A 17,745-nucleotide genomic window follows, 5' to 3' on the forward strand; every position below is an offset into this window, starting at 1 on the left:
ATAGTCAGACCCTCTAGGTTTTGAGACATTTTTCATGACCAAAGACTTTTCCCGGTCCAGTAGCTTGAGAATAGCTAGGTGTGGATGCTCTTTCCGCTTTCGACCGAGTCTGTGGCAACGCTCTACGTTAGGGGGTTTGAGGGGGCTGACACTGCTCGAACGTCGTCTTCGTCAAAAACTACCGAGATTCTTCTTTTTCCTTATGCGCATATCAGCGCATGGATCGCCTAACGTAACACTACCCGCCGGCTGAAAAGAACCGTCCCGGTGCGTACTAGCGTCCAAACCAGGGTTCGTGTAGTAGGGCTTTAGGCGTGCCACGTGAACCGTTTTGGTGCGTGATGTAGAGGTATGGCGTGCGGAATGCAAGGGCACAATTTCGTATGTCACTGCAGTGACTTGTTAAATACGGTAGGGTCCTGTATAACGGGGCACATTTTTTTCCCAGAAGCCAACGCGGCGCGCTGGGTTTCAAAGCAGCACGAGAAACCCGCAAGTATAATGGGTGTTGCGATGACAGAAATCACAGCGAAGTTTCTGGGAGTGCTGGGAGGCTGCGAGTCGGTTGCGAGAAACAACGCGGGCCGCATCAGCTCGGGCTATGGCGTCACGAGCATGAGCTGGCAGTGGTGACAGAAGGAAACAGGCTGTCAAATTGAAGCAGAGGTTCACGGCCGTATAGAAGATAGAAGGGGCAGTTGCCAGTAGTGCCGTGACGCGACGGATTGTATGCAAATGTCACAAACGGCAGCATTATGTCCCAGTCGCAGTGATCATCAGAAACATACATTGACAGCAAGTCATTCAATGTCCGGTTAAGGCTCTCGGTAAGCCCGTTCGTCAGTGGATGGTAGGCAGTTGTCAAAGAATGACGAATGTTGCACAACCTTAGGATCTCGTCGACTATACGCGCAAGAAAGCAACGGCCACGATGGGTGAGCAGTTGGCGGGGAGCTCCATGGACGAGTATAACATCGTTGAGGAGGGAAAGAGCGACATCAGTTGCTCAACAGGTTGGTATTGCTCGTGTGACCGCGTAGCGTGTGGTGTAATCAGTGGCCACCGCAATCCATTTCCTCCCCGGTGCGGACAGTGGAAAAGGCCTTAAAAGATCCAGACCCACTCGAGAAAATGGGTCTATATGGATGTCGACCTTTGCAGAAGTCCAGCTGGTAAAACTGATCGTTTTCCGGCGTTGACAGCGGTCACAAGAAGCCACGTAACAGCGGATTGCGCAGTATAGGCCTGGCCTAAAGAACCGACGGCGCACACTGTCGTATGTGCGAGAGACGCCTAGATGATCCGCTGCGGGAACGTCGTGAAGCTGTTCAAGGACGGCTGTGCGTAGGTGCTGAGGGACTACTAGTAGAAGGCCGGGCCATCAGATCGCATACTGTGCCGGTATAAGCTGCCGTCATGGGGCACAAACAAACGAAGGGAATGGTCATGGCGATCGGCGCTAAGGCGATTGACAATTTTGCGAAGCTGAGGGTCTTGGCGTTGCTCACGGCGAATATTGGAGAAGTCAGAAATAGAGAGCACGCAAGCATCATTGTCACAATCAAGTTGGCTTGGTGGGTCGAATGGATGATGGGAAAGGGACCACTGAAATATTGTACTCCTGAAGGCGCAAGGCCAACGCCCAAGGGGACCAGTAGGGTCTTTGAGTGTAGAAAGCCAACACAATGCGCGGTGGTCAGTGACTACTGTGAATGGCCACCCATACAAGTAAGAGCGGAACTTCGTAACGGCCCAAACTGGGGCTAAGCACTCACGTTCAGTCAAGGAATAATTCTGTTCGGCCGCAGAGAGGAGTCGAGTCGGCTGACATAGGCGATGACGCGAGAGGAAACGAGCTGATGTGTTGCGAGAACGGCACCAATTCTATCCCCACTTGCGTCAGTGCGTACTTCTGTGGGCGCTGACGGATTGAAGTGAGCCAATACCGGCGGACCGGTTAGGCGGCCAATAATAGCTGCGAAGGCGGCCGATAGTTAGTGGCCCCAGGAAAAGGAGACCTCTTTTTTCGGAAGCTGCGTAAGTGGGCGGGCAATTTCCGCGAAGTTTGGTGCAAATCGCAGGAAATATGAGCAAAGTCCGAGGAAGCTATGCACGTCGCTGAGAGATTTCGGGATAGGAAAACCACTTACAGCGCGAATTTCGCGAATTTTGTCGGGGTCCGGCTGGATGCTATGGGTGTTGACTAAATATCCTAGGACCTTGGTTCCCTGCCTCCTAAGCTACACTCCTTGGAGTTCAACTGAAGGCGAGCTCTTCGGAAGACGCCAAGAATAGCCGAAATACGATGGAGGTGGCCCTCAAATGTTGATGAAAATACGATGACCTCATCGAGGTAGCACAGACATGTGTTCCATTTGAACCCGCGTAGTAACGAGTTCATCAAGCGCTCGAAGGTCGCAGGGGAATTACATAAGCCGAAAGGCATCACCTTGAATTGATAGAGGCAATCCGGGGTGACAAAAGCACTTTTCGCGATCTCTGTCGTCAACAGAGATCTGCCAATATACAGAACGGAGGTTAACGGAGAAGTATTTGGTACCATGCAGGCAGTCGAGGGCGTCTTTGATCCTTGCAGGAGGGTACATGTCTTTCTTTGTTATCTTATTTAGGTGTCGATAATCTGCGCATAACTTCCAGCTGTTGTCTTTTTTTTGATGAGTACTACCGGAGACGCCCAGGGGCTGCTCGCCGCCTCAATAATGTTGCTGGCCAACATTTTCTCCACTTATTCTTGAATGATCCAGCGTTCGCAAAGAGCAACTCTGTAAGGCCGTAGATGAATAGGGCGGGCATCTCAGTATCGATGCGATGTGTAACGACAGACGTTTGGCCCAGGGATCCGTGACCGAAATCAAAAATGTCGCTGTATGACCGCAAAAGGCCGGCACAGGCTCTGCCCTATTCGGGACGCAGGCCAGAGGCAACAATAGCTGAGATGCGGTTCTCCGGGCTTTGTGACGGGACTGGTTGGGCAGGCACCTCGGCGTCATGGTCAGACAGTACTGCTGATATAGTAAAGCTGGACAAAGGTGAGAGCTCGGCAAGAAAACTTCTCTCCGGGAGAACTTGCGAAGACATGCTGAAGTTGAGTACGGGAATGTAGGTGTGGTTATTCGCGACGTGTACAATGTTATAAGGTAGGACGATGTTGCGCTGTAGAGCGACGTCGGTGATGGGGTTGACAATGAAGTCGCCGTCAGGAAGGGAAGGAAAAGGTTACATGGGCACGTATACTGCCGCCTCGGGAGGTAGGCGAGTAAATGTACTAGAGCGGAGGCGAGGCTGGGAATGGTCAGCACTAGGGTCGTGAACACAATGGACCAGGGGCTAGGCGCAGACGTCCGGAGGAACAGTCAATAAATGCGGAATGGGCTGATAAAAAGTATAGGCCTAAAATGAAGGCTTGAGGACAAGTAGTAAGGACGGCGAAGAGCACAGGGACGTGGTGGCCGGCGATGCTAGCGCGCGAGGTGCCCATTCCGATGATGGTAGCAGTGTTGCCATCAGCAACACGAACTGCAGAGGTGTTAGCGGACGTAAGAACTTTTTTGAGGCGTTGGCGGAACGAAGTGCTAAGGACTGAAATATGGGCTCCAGTGTCAATGAGAGCGGGAACAGGGACTCTATCTACGAGGGCATTGATCAAATTGCTGCGTGGTGCGATGGTCGAAACACAATTGGCTGTCCGGGTTGGTAACACAGCGCCACGTGCGGGTGCTGCGTTCCCTAGTTTCCCGAGTAGGGGCCTTGGTACTTTCGGGACAAGCTGCGGCGAGGAGTAGGTGATCGGGAAGGGTAGGCTCGAGGCGATGGCGAACGGCTAGGGCAAGGAGACAAGGCTTTCACACAACAGGCCTTTCCTGCAGGCACCAGCAGCCGACACTGCTTGAACGTCGTCGTCGTCTTCACCAAGAACTACCGAGATTCTTCTTTTTCCTTCTTATGCGCATATGAGCGCATGGATCGCCTAACGTAACAATATTGTTGCGACTGGATCGGTTATCATGGTCCTCATTCTTTTCAACCAACCGAGCCACAGTTCTAGTTAGTGTTTTAATTTCGGAACGCGCTAACTGTTAAGCTAGATGGTGACGCTTCAAGTGCAGCCACGCGGGTTTCAAGCGTATCAAAACGTGAGTTCACGAATGCTTGGAATGGCTTAATATTGCCACGGTCCTCAGCCATATGCTTGCGTCGTTCAACAACTTCGGCATGCATGGTCACAATGTTATCAGTTTCAGTTGGATATGTTACAGCAGCCGATTGTTGAGCGGTCTTTGCAGAGCACGTGGACAGTACAGAAGTGCTGTAATAGGCTCATTACATTTTGATGAGTTTCCGGGCTTCGTTGGGGGGTCAGATTAAGGAGGTCCTGGATTGAGCTCCACGTCTCCACTCAACAATAGGTGGCTGATATAATACATGGCGTTCGAACACAAACCAACTGCGTCTTGTGGGCAAAGAAACAGCAGCAATGATCGATTGTCTGATCTTAGGCACCGAGTATTCTCAAGATAACATACCTGCACAATGAAGAGACAGTGCTTTAGCATTGTGTCACAGCCGCTGTTGCTTTGTCCACTGAAGAACGAGATCTCGTATGGCGCTTTTAAGCTCTTGGCTGGTGACGTCGCGCTGCTCCCGAAGTCGACGGTGCGCTCACAAGCACCAAAGTTCCATGGAACACTCAGGAGCCAAGGCGTTGATCCACCCGGCAAGCCGTAGCTATCGCACACAGGGGCGATGCACTGGCGAAGGTTTCAGCATGCTGCTCGTAAGTCGATGACCCGTCTGCGAAGCATGCGCAGATGACGCCACTTGGAGTATTGTTCCATGAAGCCAGCTTGACGATGCATCCAAGGATCTGCACAGGAAGATACAGTACTTTAGCACTGAGTCACAGCCGCTATTGCTTTGACGTTATTATTGAAAAACCTGGACACTGATCTGTTTTAACGCATGAGGGCCGTGAGTTTCATATAGTTATAGCTGAAAACAGAAGGTTTTGCTTGTCATAGATAGTGTTAATTATGGGCAGTAGCAAATTGCCGCAAAATTTGGTCAGATTACTGTTTATGAACAAAGATGAAAAAAAGAGCAGTAATTACAATATCACCATTAGCAGAACTGTTGTGGTGAGGCAGACTCAACAAAGAAAGGATAATAAGATTCCGGTATAGGGGGAGGGTGGGAAGTGGACTGAGGAAAGCTAAATATTCGAACTGCACTATTTTGTAAATGATGAAAGCTTGATATATCAATGAGATATGCAGTTCCCCAAGTTGATATGCAGTATGTTAATTGATTGTGAATATGTTAAAAAAAGTGCCCGGGGGATATGTTGCTGAAAGTAATGATGAGTTCTAAGAAGCACCCCAATACAAAAAGCCCATTCTGACAATGATTCCGAGTGCATACTAAATCTCAGATGTTCGTCTCGTGGGACACTAAGAAATGTAGTGCATTCAGAAAGTGGTATAATTTGGTTATCCAAATAAAGTAGAGCAATATTAATCGCTTGTTTATGATTGCGAATTAAACATCGTAAAATTTCCTTTTCTTTAAAGGATTGATTTCAATCTGGTTACCTGAAACCAGTCAGCTGTAAGTTATAGTTCAGCTTCAATGTTTTGATTAGATCATTTATATTTCTGTCACTAGTATATAATGTAGTGTCATCAGCGTATAAAATGCAGTTAGATTTGGTGAAATAACCAGAAAAATTCTTGATGCATGCTAAAAAATACAGTCGTCCTAAAATTGAACCCTGGGGCATACATTGGTTAATGGATGCTGGGTGCAATAAAATGTCGGCCAAGCTTATTATTTCGAAATGATCAGTAAGGCAACTGAGTAATAATATGTTAAAGTTCGGCCAAAGGTTCCCAGAGACTCCAGTTAGGAAAAAAGAACGGTGTTGTTAATTGGCAAGTCCTCTGGAAGTCATCGACACCGAAATGTTTAGAATGCATTATCATTTAAGCTCGCACATAGCTGAACATTCTACAACCAGCGCACAAGCGAAAACTGGTTCGCACGAAGAGAAAAAAAAGAAGGAAAGTAAAAGGAAGAAACGGAGAAATTACAAAAGACGCTCATAGGAGGAGGGCACAAATTGTATATGAAAGCAAAAAAATAGTACCGACAAAAAAAAAATCAAAGAAAGACGGAAAAAAAGAAACTGGAGGGAAAGGTGAATATACAAGAGGAAACGAAATTATAAGTGAAAGCGCGGAGAAACTAACGATTAACAGATAAAGAACAAAGCGAATTAAAACTGAAACGAAAGCCACACTGGAATGAAGTGAATGGAACAAAATTAAGAAACGGCGAGTCTCTGAAATTTCATCTACATGCGGAAGGCGTTTCCTCGACATATCCAGCGTTCTTTAATCTTTTTCAACGTTGACATTTTTGCTTTCCGGGTAAACATATCCCCAATGACTACCTTTTTGAGAGGTGGGAGTAGCGTTACAAATAAACGCTGAAAACCTCATTTAATAAATAATAGACGGCTAGATGGGCCGATGCGATGAACAATCATAAGCAGGGTGAGCTTTCGGGAGAAAGCTTTTGCATTTTATGTTGTTTTTGTTTGATGGCGTTACATTCAGGCATTGCTTCATGGTAATTCGTCTGGATGTCTTTATGGTGCGCTAAGGCCTCTTTTTTTGCTGTGGCTGTTTGACATTTGGAGCATTTACCCTTCGTTTTATTTTGACTGGATTTATGGCTGACTAACCATTGTTATGCTTTAATATTGTGTGCACGTTTCGCTTTCTTTGGCGCGCCGCGTCCGATCAGCAGGTGACGCGCGTTCACTTTCAGCCAATCGAATCTATACAAAGTCTATAGAGTGCCCTGGTGACGCAAGGGCAGTAATTGGGAAAAATCCAGCCCTGCCTTTGGAACGACGCATCTTGTCAGTGTGTCCGCGCAGTGAGATTTCTCTTTTCGCGCATGGGGAGAGTCAATCATACTAAACAGGAACCCGGCCCGGCGGGCTGCACGCGTGAGAAGCGCTATTGTACCCAAACGGGTAGAAAACTGATGCAGAGTGGCCGTCAACATGAAGCACCGCATCGTTGTAAATCTTCTCGCGTGTCGCTTAGCATTGATTCGCGGACTAGTTATATGCAATGGCGTTCCACAGGTGCATGATCACGCGAAAGCATTTTCCCGCTAAGTGTGATTGACACTGTACACTTTCCTATTCAGCGTTTTATTTTTTTTACCCCGGAAATGACCATTACCCTAGACTGTGCATGTTGCCATAAACTAATGCGCAAAAATGGACAGGGTTATGTGCATCGGTGTATGATCATCTACCTGTCTCGTGGGATCATACGCACTTATCTTTTCACGCAATATTACCGGCATGGTTTAACTGCATGATAATGAAGCAAAAGCGATATACTGCATCTGAATCTGAACGCCGGCCGTGGATAGCTTCGGCTACGTCCGTCACCAAGAATGTTCGAATGCATGTTTATCGACGAAGCACCGATATTTAGAAGGTGTTGAGTGCAACTCTAGTTAATATCTCTTTTCTCTGTGGCCTGGGGCTTACCAAACCACAGAAAAGTATTTGTAAACCAAACGATACGATTTTTCGGCATCCGCTTTGTTCCTCCGGTCACTGAGCTCGATACTCGTGTCTATTGAAATAGTGTACACGAAATCTATGGGCATAATAACGCAAATGCCTTACTAGCCCCATAATGCGAAATCCGTCTGCCATTGCTGTAGTTGTACTAGATGCAGTTGGGATTGTCAACAGGCGACGGGGTTCATAACGATGGCGTACGGCATCACTAATGAACCTCCATGTAGTGGAAGATTTCACAACTTCTATATCAAACATGTGTTCCATTTGCAGTATTCCGGGTGGTGCCATCCTATTTCTTTTACCCTTCAGAACGCCGTCGCAAGCCTAGTTTGTGATTGAAATCAAAATGATGACATATGCCATACCCTCTTTATCAAAAGTAACAATACATGCGCGAACGGCCGGCGCGAGCAAGAGCGCGGTCGTGAGGTGGCATTGCGTTTGCGGGAGCCTGCTGGCGAGTGCACATTCAACAGCAGCTACGCACGGAAAGGCTGAACGGGTTTATGAGACTCGAGGAACGTTACAGCTGAAGAGAAAGAATGGCAACGAAATATTCGCAGTTGATTGGCACAGAATAGGAGCGAAAAATGGCATTGCCCCTCGTAACCGCCGATGACCTCTCACATCCACGTATTAGCGGCATTTGAATGCAAAAACTAAAACGTTTAAGAACGTCGTCGTAAACAATGGAATCGACAGATTTGCGATGTGGCTCCAGCACTGGCCAAGCGGCGCCCGCGCACCCGTCATGATCCATGTCCAGTCTCAGAATATCAAAAATTAGTCTTAGCTACTGTCTTTTCTGTCCACCTTTTTGAACAGCCGTGTTAAAACCCGCTACCATCAGGTCAGCAAGCCCGCTAAGTTCTTAAAGTATTAACTTGAGTTGTGTGGAGCGCGGAAAGCAGCGCAGTGAGAGAGACATCTTTCGCGTTCGCAAGAGCCTTTTGCGCACCAGCGCATGAAAATATAACCAAGTGTAACCCAGTTACACACACGCACACAACCAATTTAGTGGAAGGCATACATAGTCTGTTAAATTTTCATGCGCTAGCGCGCGAAAGGGCTCCTGCGAAACGCGAAAGATTTCTGAGAAAGAGAGACAGAAACAGAAGAACGGAGTACAGCTGGAAGGTTAACTTGTCAATGCCCAGGGGGGCCAATTTGCACATACAGACGGGGATCAAATGAGAAAAGGGAATGAAAGCGAAAGATGACTGGAAATCGTGGTATGAAGCTATGGTGACGCCGCGTGCACGTGTTCATTAGTGTCGAAACGCTAAAATGCAAAGCAATAAAGAAAGATTCTTTTTTGGCTGGATTAAAAAGCAGTCAAGATAAAAAGTCAGTTAACAACATCACATGAATACAGCGTAGTGTCATAACGTGCTCTTGAGTAATTATATTTGTTTTCCGAATAATAAGCAAAGGGTGAGCCTGTATGCACACATCTGCAAAACCTTACGTGAAATACATCATAAGTGGCAAGCAGACATGTTCCATATACATGGCGCGTACATTATTTTATTAAAAAAGAAGCTGCCAGTAAATTTGCTTGCTTCTTCCATAGTGGGAAGACTCCATTTCGTTGACATTGAAGTGTATGCATAGTGCTAGACAAATATGGCAGTGTTTGAGCTGAAGTTTAAGGCAGTACTTGGCGATCTATCGATGCCTGTCAGGGTTAGTAATGTTAACAATTTCACTTGGTAACGCTTTCCACATTTCGATAGCCTTAGGAAGAAACGAGTATTTAATCGTGTTGCAACGCGCCAAGAATGGTCTATGCAATAGTTATGGCTAACTCGGGTGGATCGACGCTGGGGTGTTAACAGGTAGTCTTCCTTATGTATGTTTAATCTATGATGATAAATGTTGTAAAGGAACTTCATTACAGTCGTTTTCCGGCGACAAAACAAGATCTGTATTTGTGCAGTGATGCGCATGGCTGTTACGCTTTCATGACGTGAGTATTTCGAATATATGAATCGTAGTGCTTTCGACTGAATTGTTTCTAACTTTTCGATCAGGTACGCTTGATGGGGATCCCAGATTATGTTTGCATACTCAAGGATAGGTCGTACTAATGTTTTATAGGCTGTTAACTTCACGTGCGATGGAGCCATTGCTAGTCTGCTGCGACGAAAACCAAGCTGCTTGAATGCGTTGCTACATATGTTCTCGATGTGTGCATGCCATTTAAGGTCTTGGGTTAGTGTGATCCCCAGGTATTTTGCTTTGGCTACGTGTGGTATCGGGGAGCCAGATAATGTGTAGTTGTAAGACAAAGGAATTTTTTTCTTGTTGTGTTTAAATGCACCGTTTTCGATATGTTAATTTGCATGTCCCAGGCTGCACACCAGTCAGAAATGTTTTTTAAAGAAGACTGAAGTTTCATTTGGTCACCAGAGCTGTTCACGGCTGTATAAATCACGCAGTCCTCTGCAGAAAGTCGCATTGTCACTCCATGTTCGGCACACAAATAGATATCATTTACATATGTGAGAAACAGCAGGGGCCCAAGAACGGAGCCCTGCGGGACCCCCGATAGGACTTCAAGGTAATCTGAGTGGAAACCATTTATTGAGACGAACTGTTTAAGGTTGGAAAGATAGGCTTCTATCCATGCTACTATTTTCAGATCAATACCTATCGTTTCTAGTTTTAAAATCAATTTTTTATGGTGAACACGATCGAAAGCTTTAGCGAAATTTATGAGGATTGTATCAGCCTGTAGTCGAGAAATAATTATTGATGCCAGGTCAGTGTGATTTCAAACACTTGAGTAGCTGTTGACAATTTATTTCGAAAGCCATGTAGTCTGGGGAATAGAAGGTTGTTTTCTTCTAAAAATGTTACGATAGCATTATGAATTATATGCTCCCTTACCTTGCAACACGAACTGATTAATGATATAAGTTGGTTTGCGTTCACCAGCAATTTGCTGCCGCCCTTGTGAATAGGGTTCACCTTTGAATGGAGCCAATCTTGTAAAACAGTACCTGTTTTAAGTGACTCGGTACATTTTGCGCACAGAAAAGGAGCAATCTACTCAGCATAGCGTCTAATGAATACGTTTGAGATGCCATCAGGACCAGGACACTTTTTCGTATCTATTTGCAAGAGTAAGTTAAGGACGCCTGTTTGTGTTATCACCACTTCGGGCATGTGGCTAGTGTGCTGCGCAGGGGTTGGATTCACCGGTGTTGCACGTGTGAAGACAGATTGGAAGTATGAATTTAAATAGTTTGCAATCGCTCACTGATATTTATGATACATCCGTCAACTTATATTTTTGAGATCGCGTCATCAGATTTTGATGAATAGCGCCAACATTTCTGTGGTTGTGTAGACAAAGTTCGACATTGTGCTTGAAAAAAACCTTACTCTCGCCTCTTTAATTTATTTCATGAACAGGGGGGAGGGGGGATTTCACATATTTCCGCAAGTGATTTTTTACTTCTACGAATTCTCACGAGTTTTCGCTTTAGGTGAATAATATTGCGGGTAATATATGGCGTTTTACGTTGTCTTCTTTTCGTCTTGGATGGAATGAATTTTTCTTCCCAGTATATTATCGTTTCCTTGAGCTTTAGCCGTAAGTCTTAAACAATTGACCGGTTTTCCAAAATATAAATATCCGAATTAAATATATAAAGTCGATGATGCTCACGTCATAAGCCCGACTATAACCTTTCGTTACAATACGTGTCTGCTCAAGGTGCACTGCGGTGCTCTGCTGTCCCATCTGTGGAAATGTTAATGCGAGTAACTTATCGTCTGATATACTTTCCGCAATGACAAGTTCCGGGGTTCACATGCTAGATACAATAACAAGATTGAGCACTGAGCTAGTCTAGCCCTGAATGCGTGTCGGCAATAGTAACCAGCTGTTGTAAACAAAAAACTGAACATTATGTTTAAAAGCAGTTCGCAATTGATCACTTCCTTTCTTCCAGGAGTTAAGGTGGTCCAATCAATTCCGGGTAAATTGAAATCTCCAGATAATATGATTTTAGTCCGTTCTTTCATTTTAGAATTCAAATAGTCGTGCCATTTCAAATGATAGTCATCTGTGGCGTTCGGGCACCTAAAAATACCACCGATTACTGCTTATCATTACCCGTTGTTATCATGCACCAAACACTTTAATGGCCGTCCATGCCTTCCTCTTCCTTGAAGTAGAGGTCCTGCTTAATGGCAATAGCAACCCCTCCACCACGGCTGTTCCTATCAGATCTAAGAAGTGTGTAAGAATCAGGGACGATTTCCGAGTCATGTATGGAAGAGTGCAACCACGTTTCTGTAATTATTATTACGTCTGAACTGTAAAGCAGGAATAATTCTTTTAATTTATCATCCTTATTAACAATGGTCCCAGCATTGAAACCCAGAATGATTAATGGATTATTGTGAAAACGTCATTCAGCGGGACCACCATGAGATTTCGAAAATGTGTTTTTCGTTTGCCTCACTGGTACCCTTTTATCCTCTGTGGGATCCCATGCGTACATATTATTGTTTATTTTGAGCTTGTCAAAAACTAAACTTACTTTATCCCCATTGTCGCGATTCAATTTAAAGACTGCCATAATTTTTTGCGTATTTCGCACACAGGAACCGAGAAATTCTCAGATATTGATATTCCACTGTTCTTTAGCTTATGGCAACTTTGAAAAACCTTAACCTTTTCAGTGAAATCATAAAAGCGCAAGATGACAGGGCGTTTATTGCCAGCATCTTTCCTGCCTACACGATGGATGCGTTTTATGGATCTGACCTGGACTTCCAATTTGCTTCTCAAGAAATTGTTTTCTACTTTTTTTGAAGCTCGGAGGCACTCTCGTTATTTTCCTCTTTCAATCCAAAGGTCACAATATTATTGCTACGGCTTCTATTTTCCAGGGCATCCAGTCTTTTAGTGATTTGGAACAATTCCTTATGCATCACCACTACAGATTCCTCACATTTCTGCACTTTTTCATTACATAGCTTTAGCGACGCTAATGTGTCTTCTATTTCAGAGAGCCTGAACTGAACACCCTCAAATCCACCTTGCAAAGCAGTTTGGGTAGCCTTAATTTCCGTGACAGTGCTCAGAATTTGATCCAGTTTCTGTTCATCAGGCACAGGGTTCTCCTCCACATCACCACTTAGCTTCAACAGCATGCAAAGCACTCGCGATTACTCATGGCAGCAACAAAAAATACACTGAGGGCTCGGCAGCACGACAAGGCAGGCACAATCGCTTCTAAGGCAACTTGTGAATGACCATTTGTCACTAACCTGTGCAAAGAAAAGTACGAAGTTCAGCATCATGCGTCTAACGGTGCCGCCGAGCCCACTGAAGAGATCTGCTGTCCGTCCAGTCTTTTTAGGCCGTTCCCACGAAGTCTCGGATGTTGCCGCTGCGCCAAACGATGTGTCCAAACGAGGTAACGGCGATAGTCCTTCCATGCGGTTTCCATCTGAGTGCACCGATATAAGCGACCCAAACACTCCCGTATGCAAACTTGGTTGCCGATGTCGCGTCACCGACGTCACAAAAGACAGATGGCCCGGGGACACATGGAAGTCGCCACAGCCCGATCCACTGCATTCCAGTAGCGCCTGTGCAAAGAAAAGTACAGTCGAGCGCGATTTGAAGGTTATCGCGCGAGCGCCGACCGGGTACATGAACAGCGCCATGGCCCAGAATTCTCTGCCGAGGCGAGGGAGGTATCAAGCCAGCTTCCCTCACTCTTTTTGCTGTTCCTTTGTTAGCCGTCACTCCCTGCTGGGACATCACTTTCATTTTTTTCGTTTGGTTCTACGAACAGGCAGTTATAGTTATGAGCGCGACGTATTCTTCGGTATTATCTGAAATTGGACACTTTATCGCAACAAATGGAAAGCTTAGAACCAAGCGAAAGGGCGGTGAGTATGTCGCGGGGGTGATGGTTGTTGCATGGAACAGCGAACGAGGGAGAGAAGAGTGCGAAATCATGATTTTTCCTGTTCCAAACCCGGCCGCCAGGTGCCAGGAGTGCAAGGCTGGTCGACGCTCGCGCGATAACCTTCAAATCGCGCTCGACTGTACGAAGTTCAGCATCGTGCGTCTAACGGTGCCGCCGAGCCAGTCACAGCACCATATGACTCCTCGGGTGGTCGCACTTACGAACTGTCCAGACAGATAATTCGAAAGCGTCGCAGTGCTCTCTGAAATGCCTCATCTCGCGCAGATAAGCCGCTTGAGTTAGCAGACCGCCATTGCTTCGCTTGGCAACCTCACGGATCAATGGTTTCTCTGCGAGAGCAAAGCGTTTGCGACGGGAAGACAGATAGTGCCCTCGTGCGGCTGTAAATTTGCGCTTCCATTTTCATCCTTCAAAAGGTTGCGCGGCTGAAAACTACTCTTATGGCGTCGTTTCAGTACTTTCTGTAATTACAGCAAGATGTCTAAGCTTACATCACCACCCAGAGTAATTTTGTACGAAACTGCGGTGAGTTGACAGCCTCCTGTACTCCACATCAAATTCGCCGCTTTATGCACTCGCCTAACGTGGCGCCCAACTTCTGCCATTTTCGTCAATGACAGCACATTGTTTATGTCATGAAACTTCATTTTGTCATAACAGTGTGATGTGTGCATGACGTATTTCTCGCTGCACAACGTGAACCAGTCAGATTACAGGAATAGTACCTTTTATCTCATCCGTAATACAAGCATAGTGTTTTCCTCCCAATCATCTATACCAGTTTTATTTTTTTTTTCCGTCCGCAGTTACTGATATCTACTATTCAATCGGCGTGAATAGCTCTGCTAAAGATGTGTCTGGCACTTAACGTTATTTTGACGGCACTGCAAGAAGCCATTTCGACAGCTCAAAATTTTGCGCCACAAGATTGAAACACATGACCATTCTGAGAACCAATCAAACAATAAGGCGGCGAACAGCGGCCATGTGCTGAAAAGATCCCGAAACAGGTGACAAGCTTCTGGGCAGCACGAACAAACGATCCGTACTCGGGGGTCGCACGCTTCCCTGTGTACTGAAATTTAAGAAATTGAAGACGCGATATCCAAGCATCTTACAGATACTTAGATAAATTGTGCCATTGTTTAGCACACGATATCGTATGCAGGAACACGAAAAGTACTCTGACTGCTCAAGGAATCTACTCAAAATGACCGCCGACTAAGGAGCTGTACTGACGCTGCGATCAACAATACAATTCAACACGCATATGCACAAAGACGGGATGGGGTTGAGTACAATTTGCAGGCATTTCGATTTTAATACATGAGCAAGAGCTATAAATTGATCGCGTTTTAGCTTACAGTGACTAGAGTCAGCGTCAAATGCAAAATGACCAAAATGAACTGCGCACAGCACGACACCCGTTTCGGATGACTAGATCATAAGTGGTGAAATCTGAGATAGTGCAGTTGAGTTTTCTTATTTGAAAGGCGCGATAAAATATTTCTAAGTAACAAACAACCCGTTTGGATTTTTGTTCAGGAGGGAATAATTCTGCGTTTTCGTGCTCGCGTTGCTGCCATCCTGTTCGTGTTTTTTTTTTTATTCGGCATTTTTATCTTTTTTATTCGCGAGTGGCGCCCCCTGCATTAGTTTCACTAGACTCACTGCGGTTCCAGGCGCAAGGCTCAGACCATTTTATAATCACCCACAGGTCGGCGGACGCACACATGTATCGACTCTCTCGGGCTCATTCACGCTCAGATCATGATCTGAGTCTTGATTAAGTCCGGACTCAAATTCAGATCGCATTGGCCCTAAATGGTAAGCTTTCGACGATGTGTATAACTAACAGAAATCGAGTAGCAGTCACCGCATCCCATAAATAGAGACAGAGTACACTAACTCCCAGAAGGGATCTTTCGTTTCCCGCAATCTTCACTTACGTACGCAGTTATCTTCAGAGGAGATTAGGCTCGTTTCTAACATCATCGCATCAACACAAGGCAACTTGCTTATTCTAACAGAAAACTGGCTACAATATGACGTTAGTGATATCAAAGTTCTGGCGCAACTTGTCTGACATCAAAGTTCACCCAAGTGACCGTGAATTATCAAAGAGCGGTGGTGTTCTCATAGCAGATCGTCAGCAAATTTTATGTTTTGTTGTAAACGTCTAATTTAAGATCGGAATAATTTAGTTACTGTATCGCTCATAACCAATTCAAGTGTTAGCATTTGCATTGAACTCCTGTAATGGCCGATTACAATGAATATAGGGCTATTCTTCGCAACGACCTGGCGTTGGCGCGTCGTGCGTTAAAAATGTTGAGCGAGGACGAAGGCCGAACAGGTGCTGGACCAGGGAAGAATGATTGAGTCACGTTATGCTACCGACTGCCTACGGTCTCGAGAGCTTGTTCTGCGGAGGCCGCAGAGTGCCTGGGGCAGAGAATTGCCACGTTCTGCAGAATCGCCGATGCAGAGGAAAGCCATGAGCTCGTGGATCACAAGCCCACCGCAGGCATCAACTTGGCCGAGTTGCAAGTCTCTTCCGCATGCCTGCCAACTCTGCTGACGTCCCCGGGAGACTCCTGATTTTTTACCGAACTTTCTGGTTGTACGACCACTGTCCTATATCTCCCGATAAGTCTCCTCTGCCCGCGCAAGTACGGTTCACATAGTTTAAGCAAAGCTGAGTTTTGGTACAGTTGGCAGGCCATGATTTACAGGGAGGTTTAGCGCGAGCAGACGAGCGACCGTCCTGTGTCACTCTCTTATCCTTGTCTCTCTCGCTCTAAGCCTCCCTGTAAATCGTGGTTTACATAAAACCGGCACCACGAAATGAGCAGCTTCGTCGTAATCACCAGCATCAATGTCTTTGGCGTTTCCAAGGATAAAATCAGGCGGAATGAGTAGGAGAATCTCAACGGACCACAGATCACAGAGCTGACGAGCGCCTGAACGGCACGAGCCCAGTATGCGAGTTCCATTTCATGCCATCCACCTTATGTGCTCGATGTTTAGGTGCACATCGTACAAGAAAAAAAGATGAAGTCATGAGGATAACAAAGAGGAGAGGATAACAAAATACTGTGAACGAGAAGGCCTCCTTTATCCGTTCAATCAGTTGTATGGCTTTATCAATATGATCGGGGATCTCACCACGAACTGAATGGACGCTTCTGTCAGGGCGAGCTACACTCCGACAGCATAACGGATATGCTAGTTGGCAGCTGTTCAGAGCAGACTTTCCCTAGAAATCGTTTGTCAAGGTCACCGCTCCGATTCTCACAGCTGAAATAATGACGTTTTATGGCGTCACTCGTCATTTAGACGTGAAGGGACTTTGACTTAACAGTGAGCGACAGAGGGTCCGGCTAGCTCTGTCCGTAGAGCATGAGACTTAACCTCAGGGTCATGGGTTCAGGCCCCACATTGGGCGCCAGATGAAGGCCTCGCCTTCAAAAAGCCGGTCCGCGAGCCATGGTCTCGACTGAAGAGTGACAAATCCAGTCTCTTAATAACCCCGCTTTATTCCGGATAAACGAAAATGCATTAAAAAGAAAGGAAACAACATCAGGCGCTACTGCGCTGAGAACATGCTGTTCATGCGCGCGACAATAGAACAGCGAAGAAAAGCGGGAAATACGTCAGGGCTTTACCGCGGCGAGACAAAACACACTGCGGAGCGAATAGGGCGAGCAATAAGGCCAAAGCGCTCACGGCGGAACAAGAAGCATTGCTCCTCGCGTTACAGCAACTCACGCGAATACGCCCAGGCTGTTTCTGCAGGCACTCCTTCCACCTTCGTGACGCCGGTCTGCTTTAAGTAGTCCCTGCACACCCCGCTGGCCCATGACGCTCGCTGCTTGCCCCGCCGGGGCGAAAAAAGGCCTCGCGCCTTGCTTCGACGCGCGTATCTGCCCGCGTCTTTCGCCGCTAACATCCCGCCCCCAAGATTATCTGCTCACTCATGCGCACTCGCGCTGCTCGCGCAAACACAACACAAATAGGAAAACGCGCGCGCGGTTTAAAACACCTAAAGAGGCTGCGGAGCCCCACAACGGCTAATCTAAGACCGGAATAATTAAGTTACTGTGTCATTCATAACCAATAGCACTGTTACTGGGAGTCTGCTACAGGCGTCCC

General features: G+C 46.4%; 1 protein-coding gene across 2 annotated transcripts; it reads right to left on the bottom strand.

Annotated features, from left to right (window-relative positions):
• Positions 1 to 4,282: 4,282 nt before the first annotated feature.
• LOC146177725 (uncharacterized) lies at positions 4,283 to 17,538 on the bottom strand. Of its 2 annotated transcripts, XR_014701081.1 has the most exons (3): positions 17,362 to 17,538; positions 12,920 to 13,243; positions 4,283 to 4,885 (listed from the first exon to the last, which is right to left on the bottom strand). XR_014701081.1 is itself a non-coding variant. In XM_084580559.1 (2 exons), the coding sequence occupies exons 1-2, from the start codon at positions 13,319 to 13,321 to the stop codon at positions 4,709 to 4,711; spliced, it is 579 nt and encodes a 192-aa protein (XP_084436685.1). In that variant the 5' UTR covers positions 13,322 to 14,232; the 3' UTR covers positions 4,283 to 4,708. The 2 variants fall into 2 exon arrangements, 1 of the variants encoding a protein (XP_084436685.1); XM_084580559.1 differs by lacking the exon at positions 17,362 to 17,538 and having other exon boundaries at positions 12,920 to 14,232.
• Positions 17,539 to 17,745: the final 207 nt, after the last annotated feature.

This window comes from Amblyomma maculatum, chromosome 10, assembly GCF_055883805.1.
Source record: "Amblyomma maculatum isolate TAMU_Amacu chromosome 10, ASM5588380v1, whole genome shotgun sequence".
Classification (NCBI taxonomy): domain Eukaryota; kingdom Metazoa; phylum Arthropoda; class Arachnida; order Ixodida; family Ixodidae; genus Amblyomma; species Amblyomma maculatum.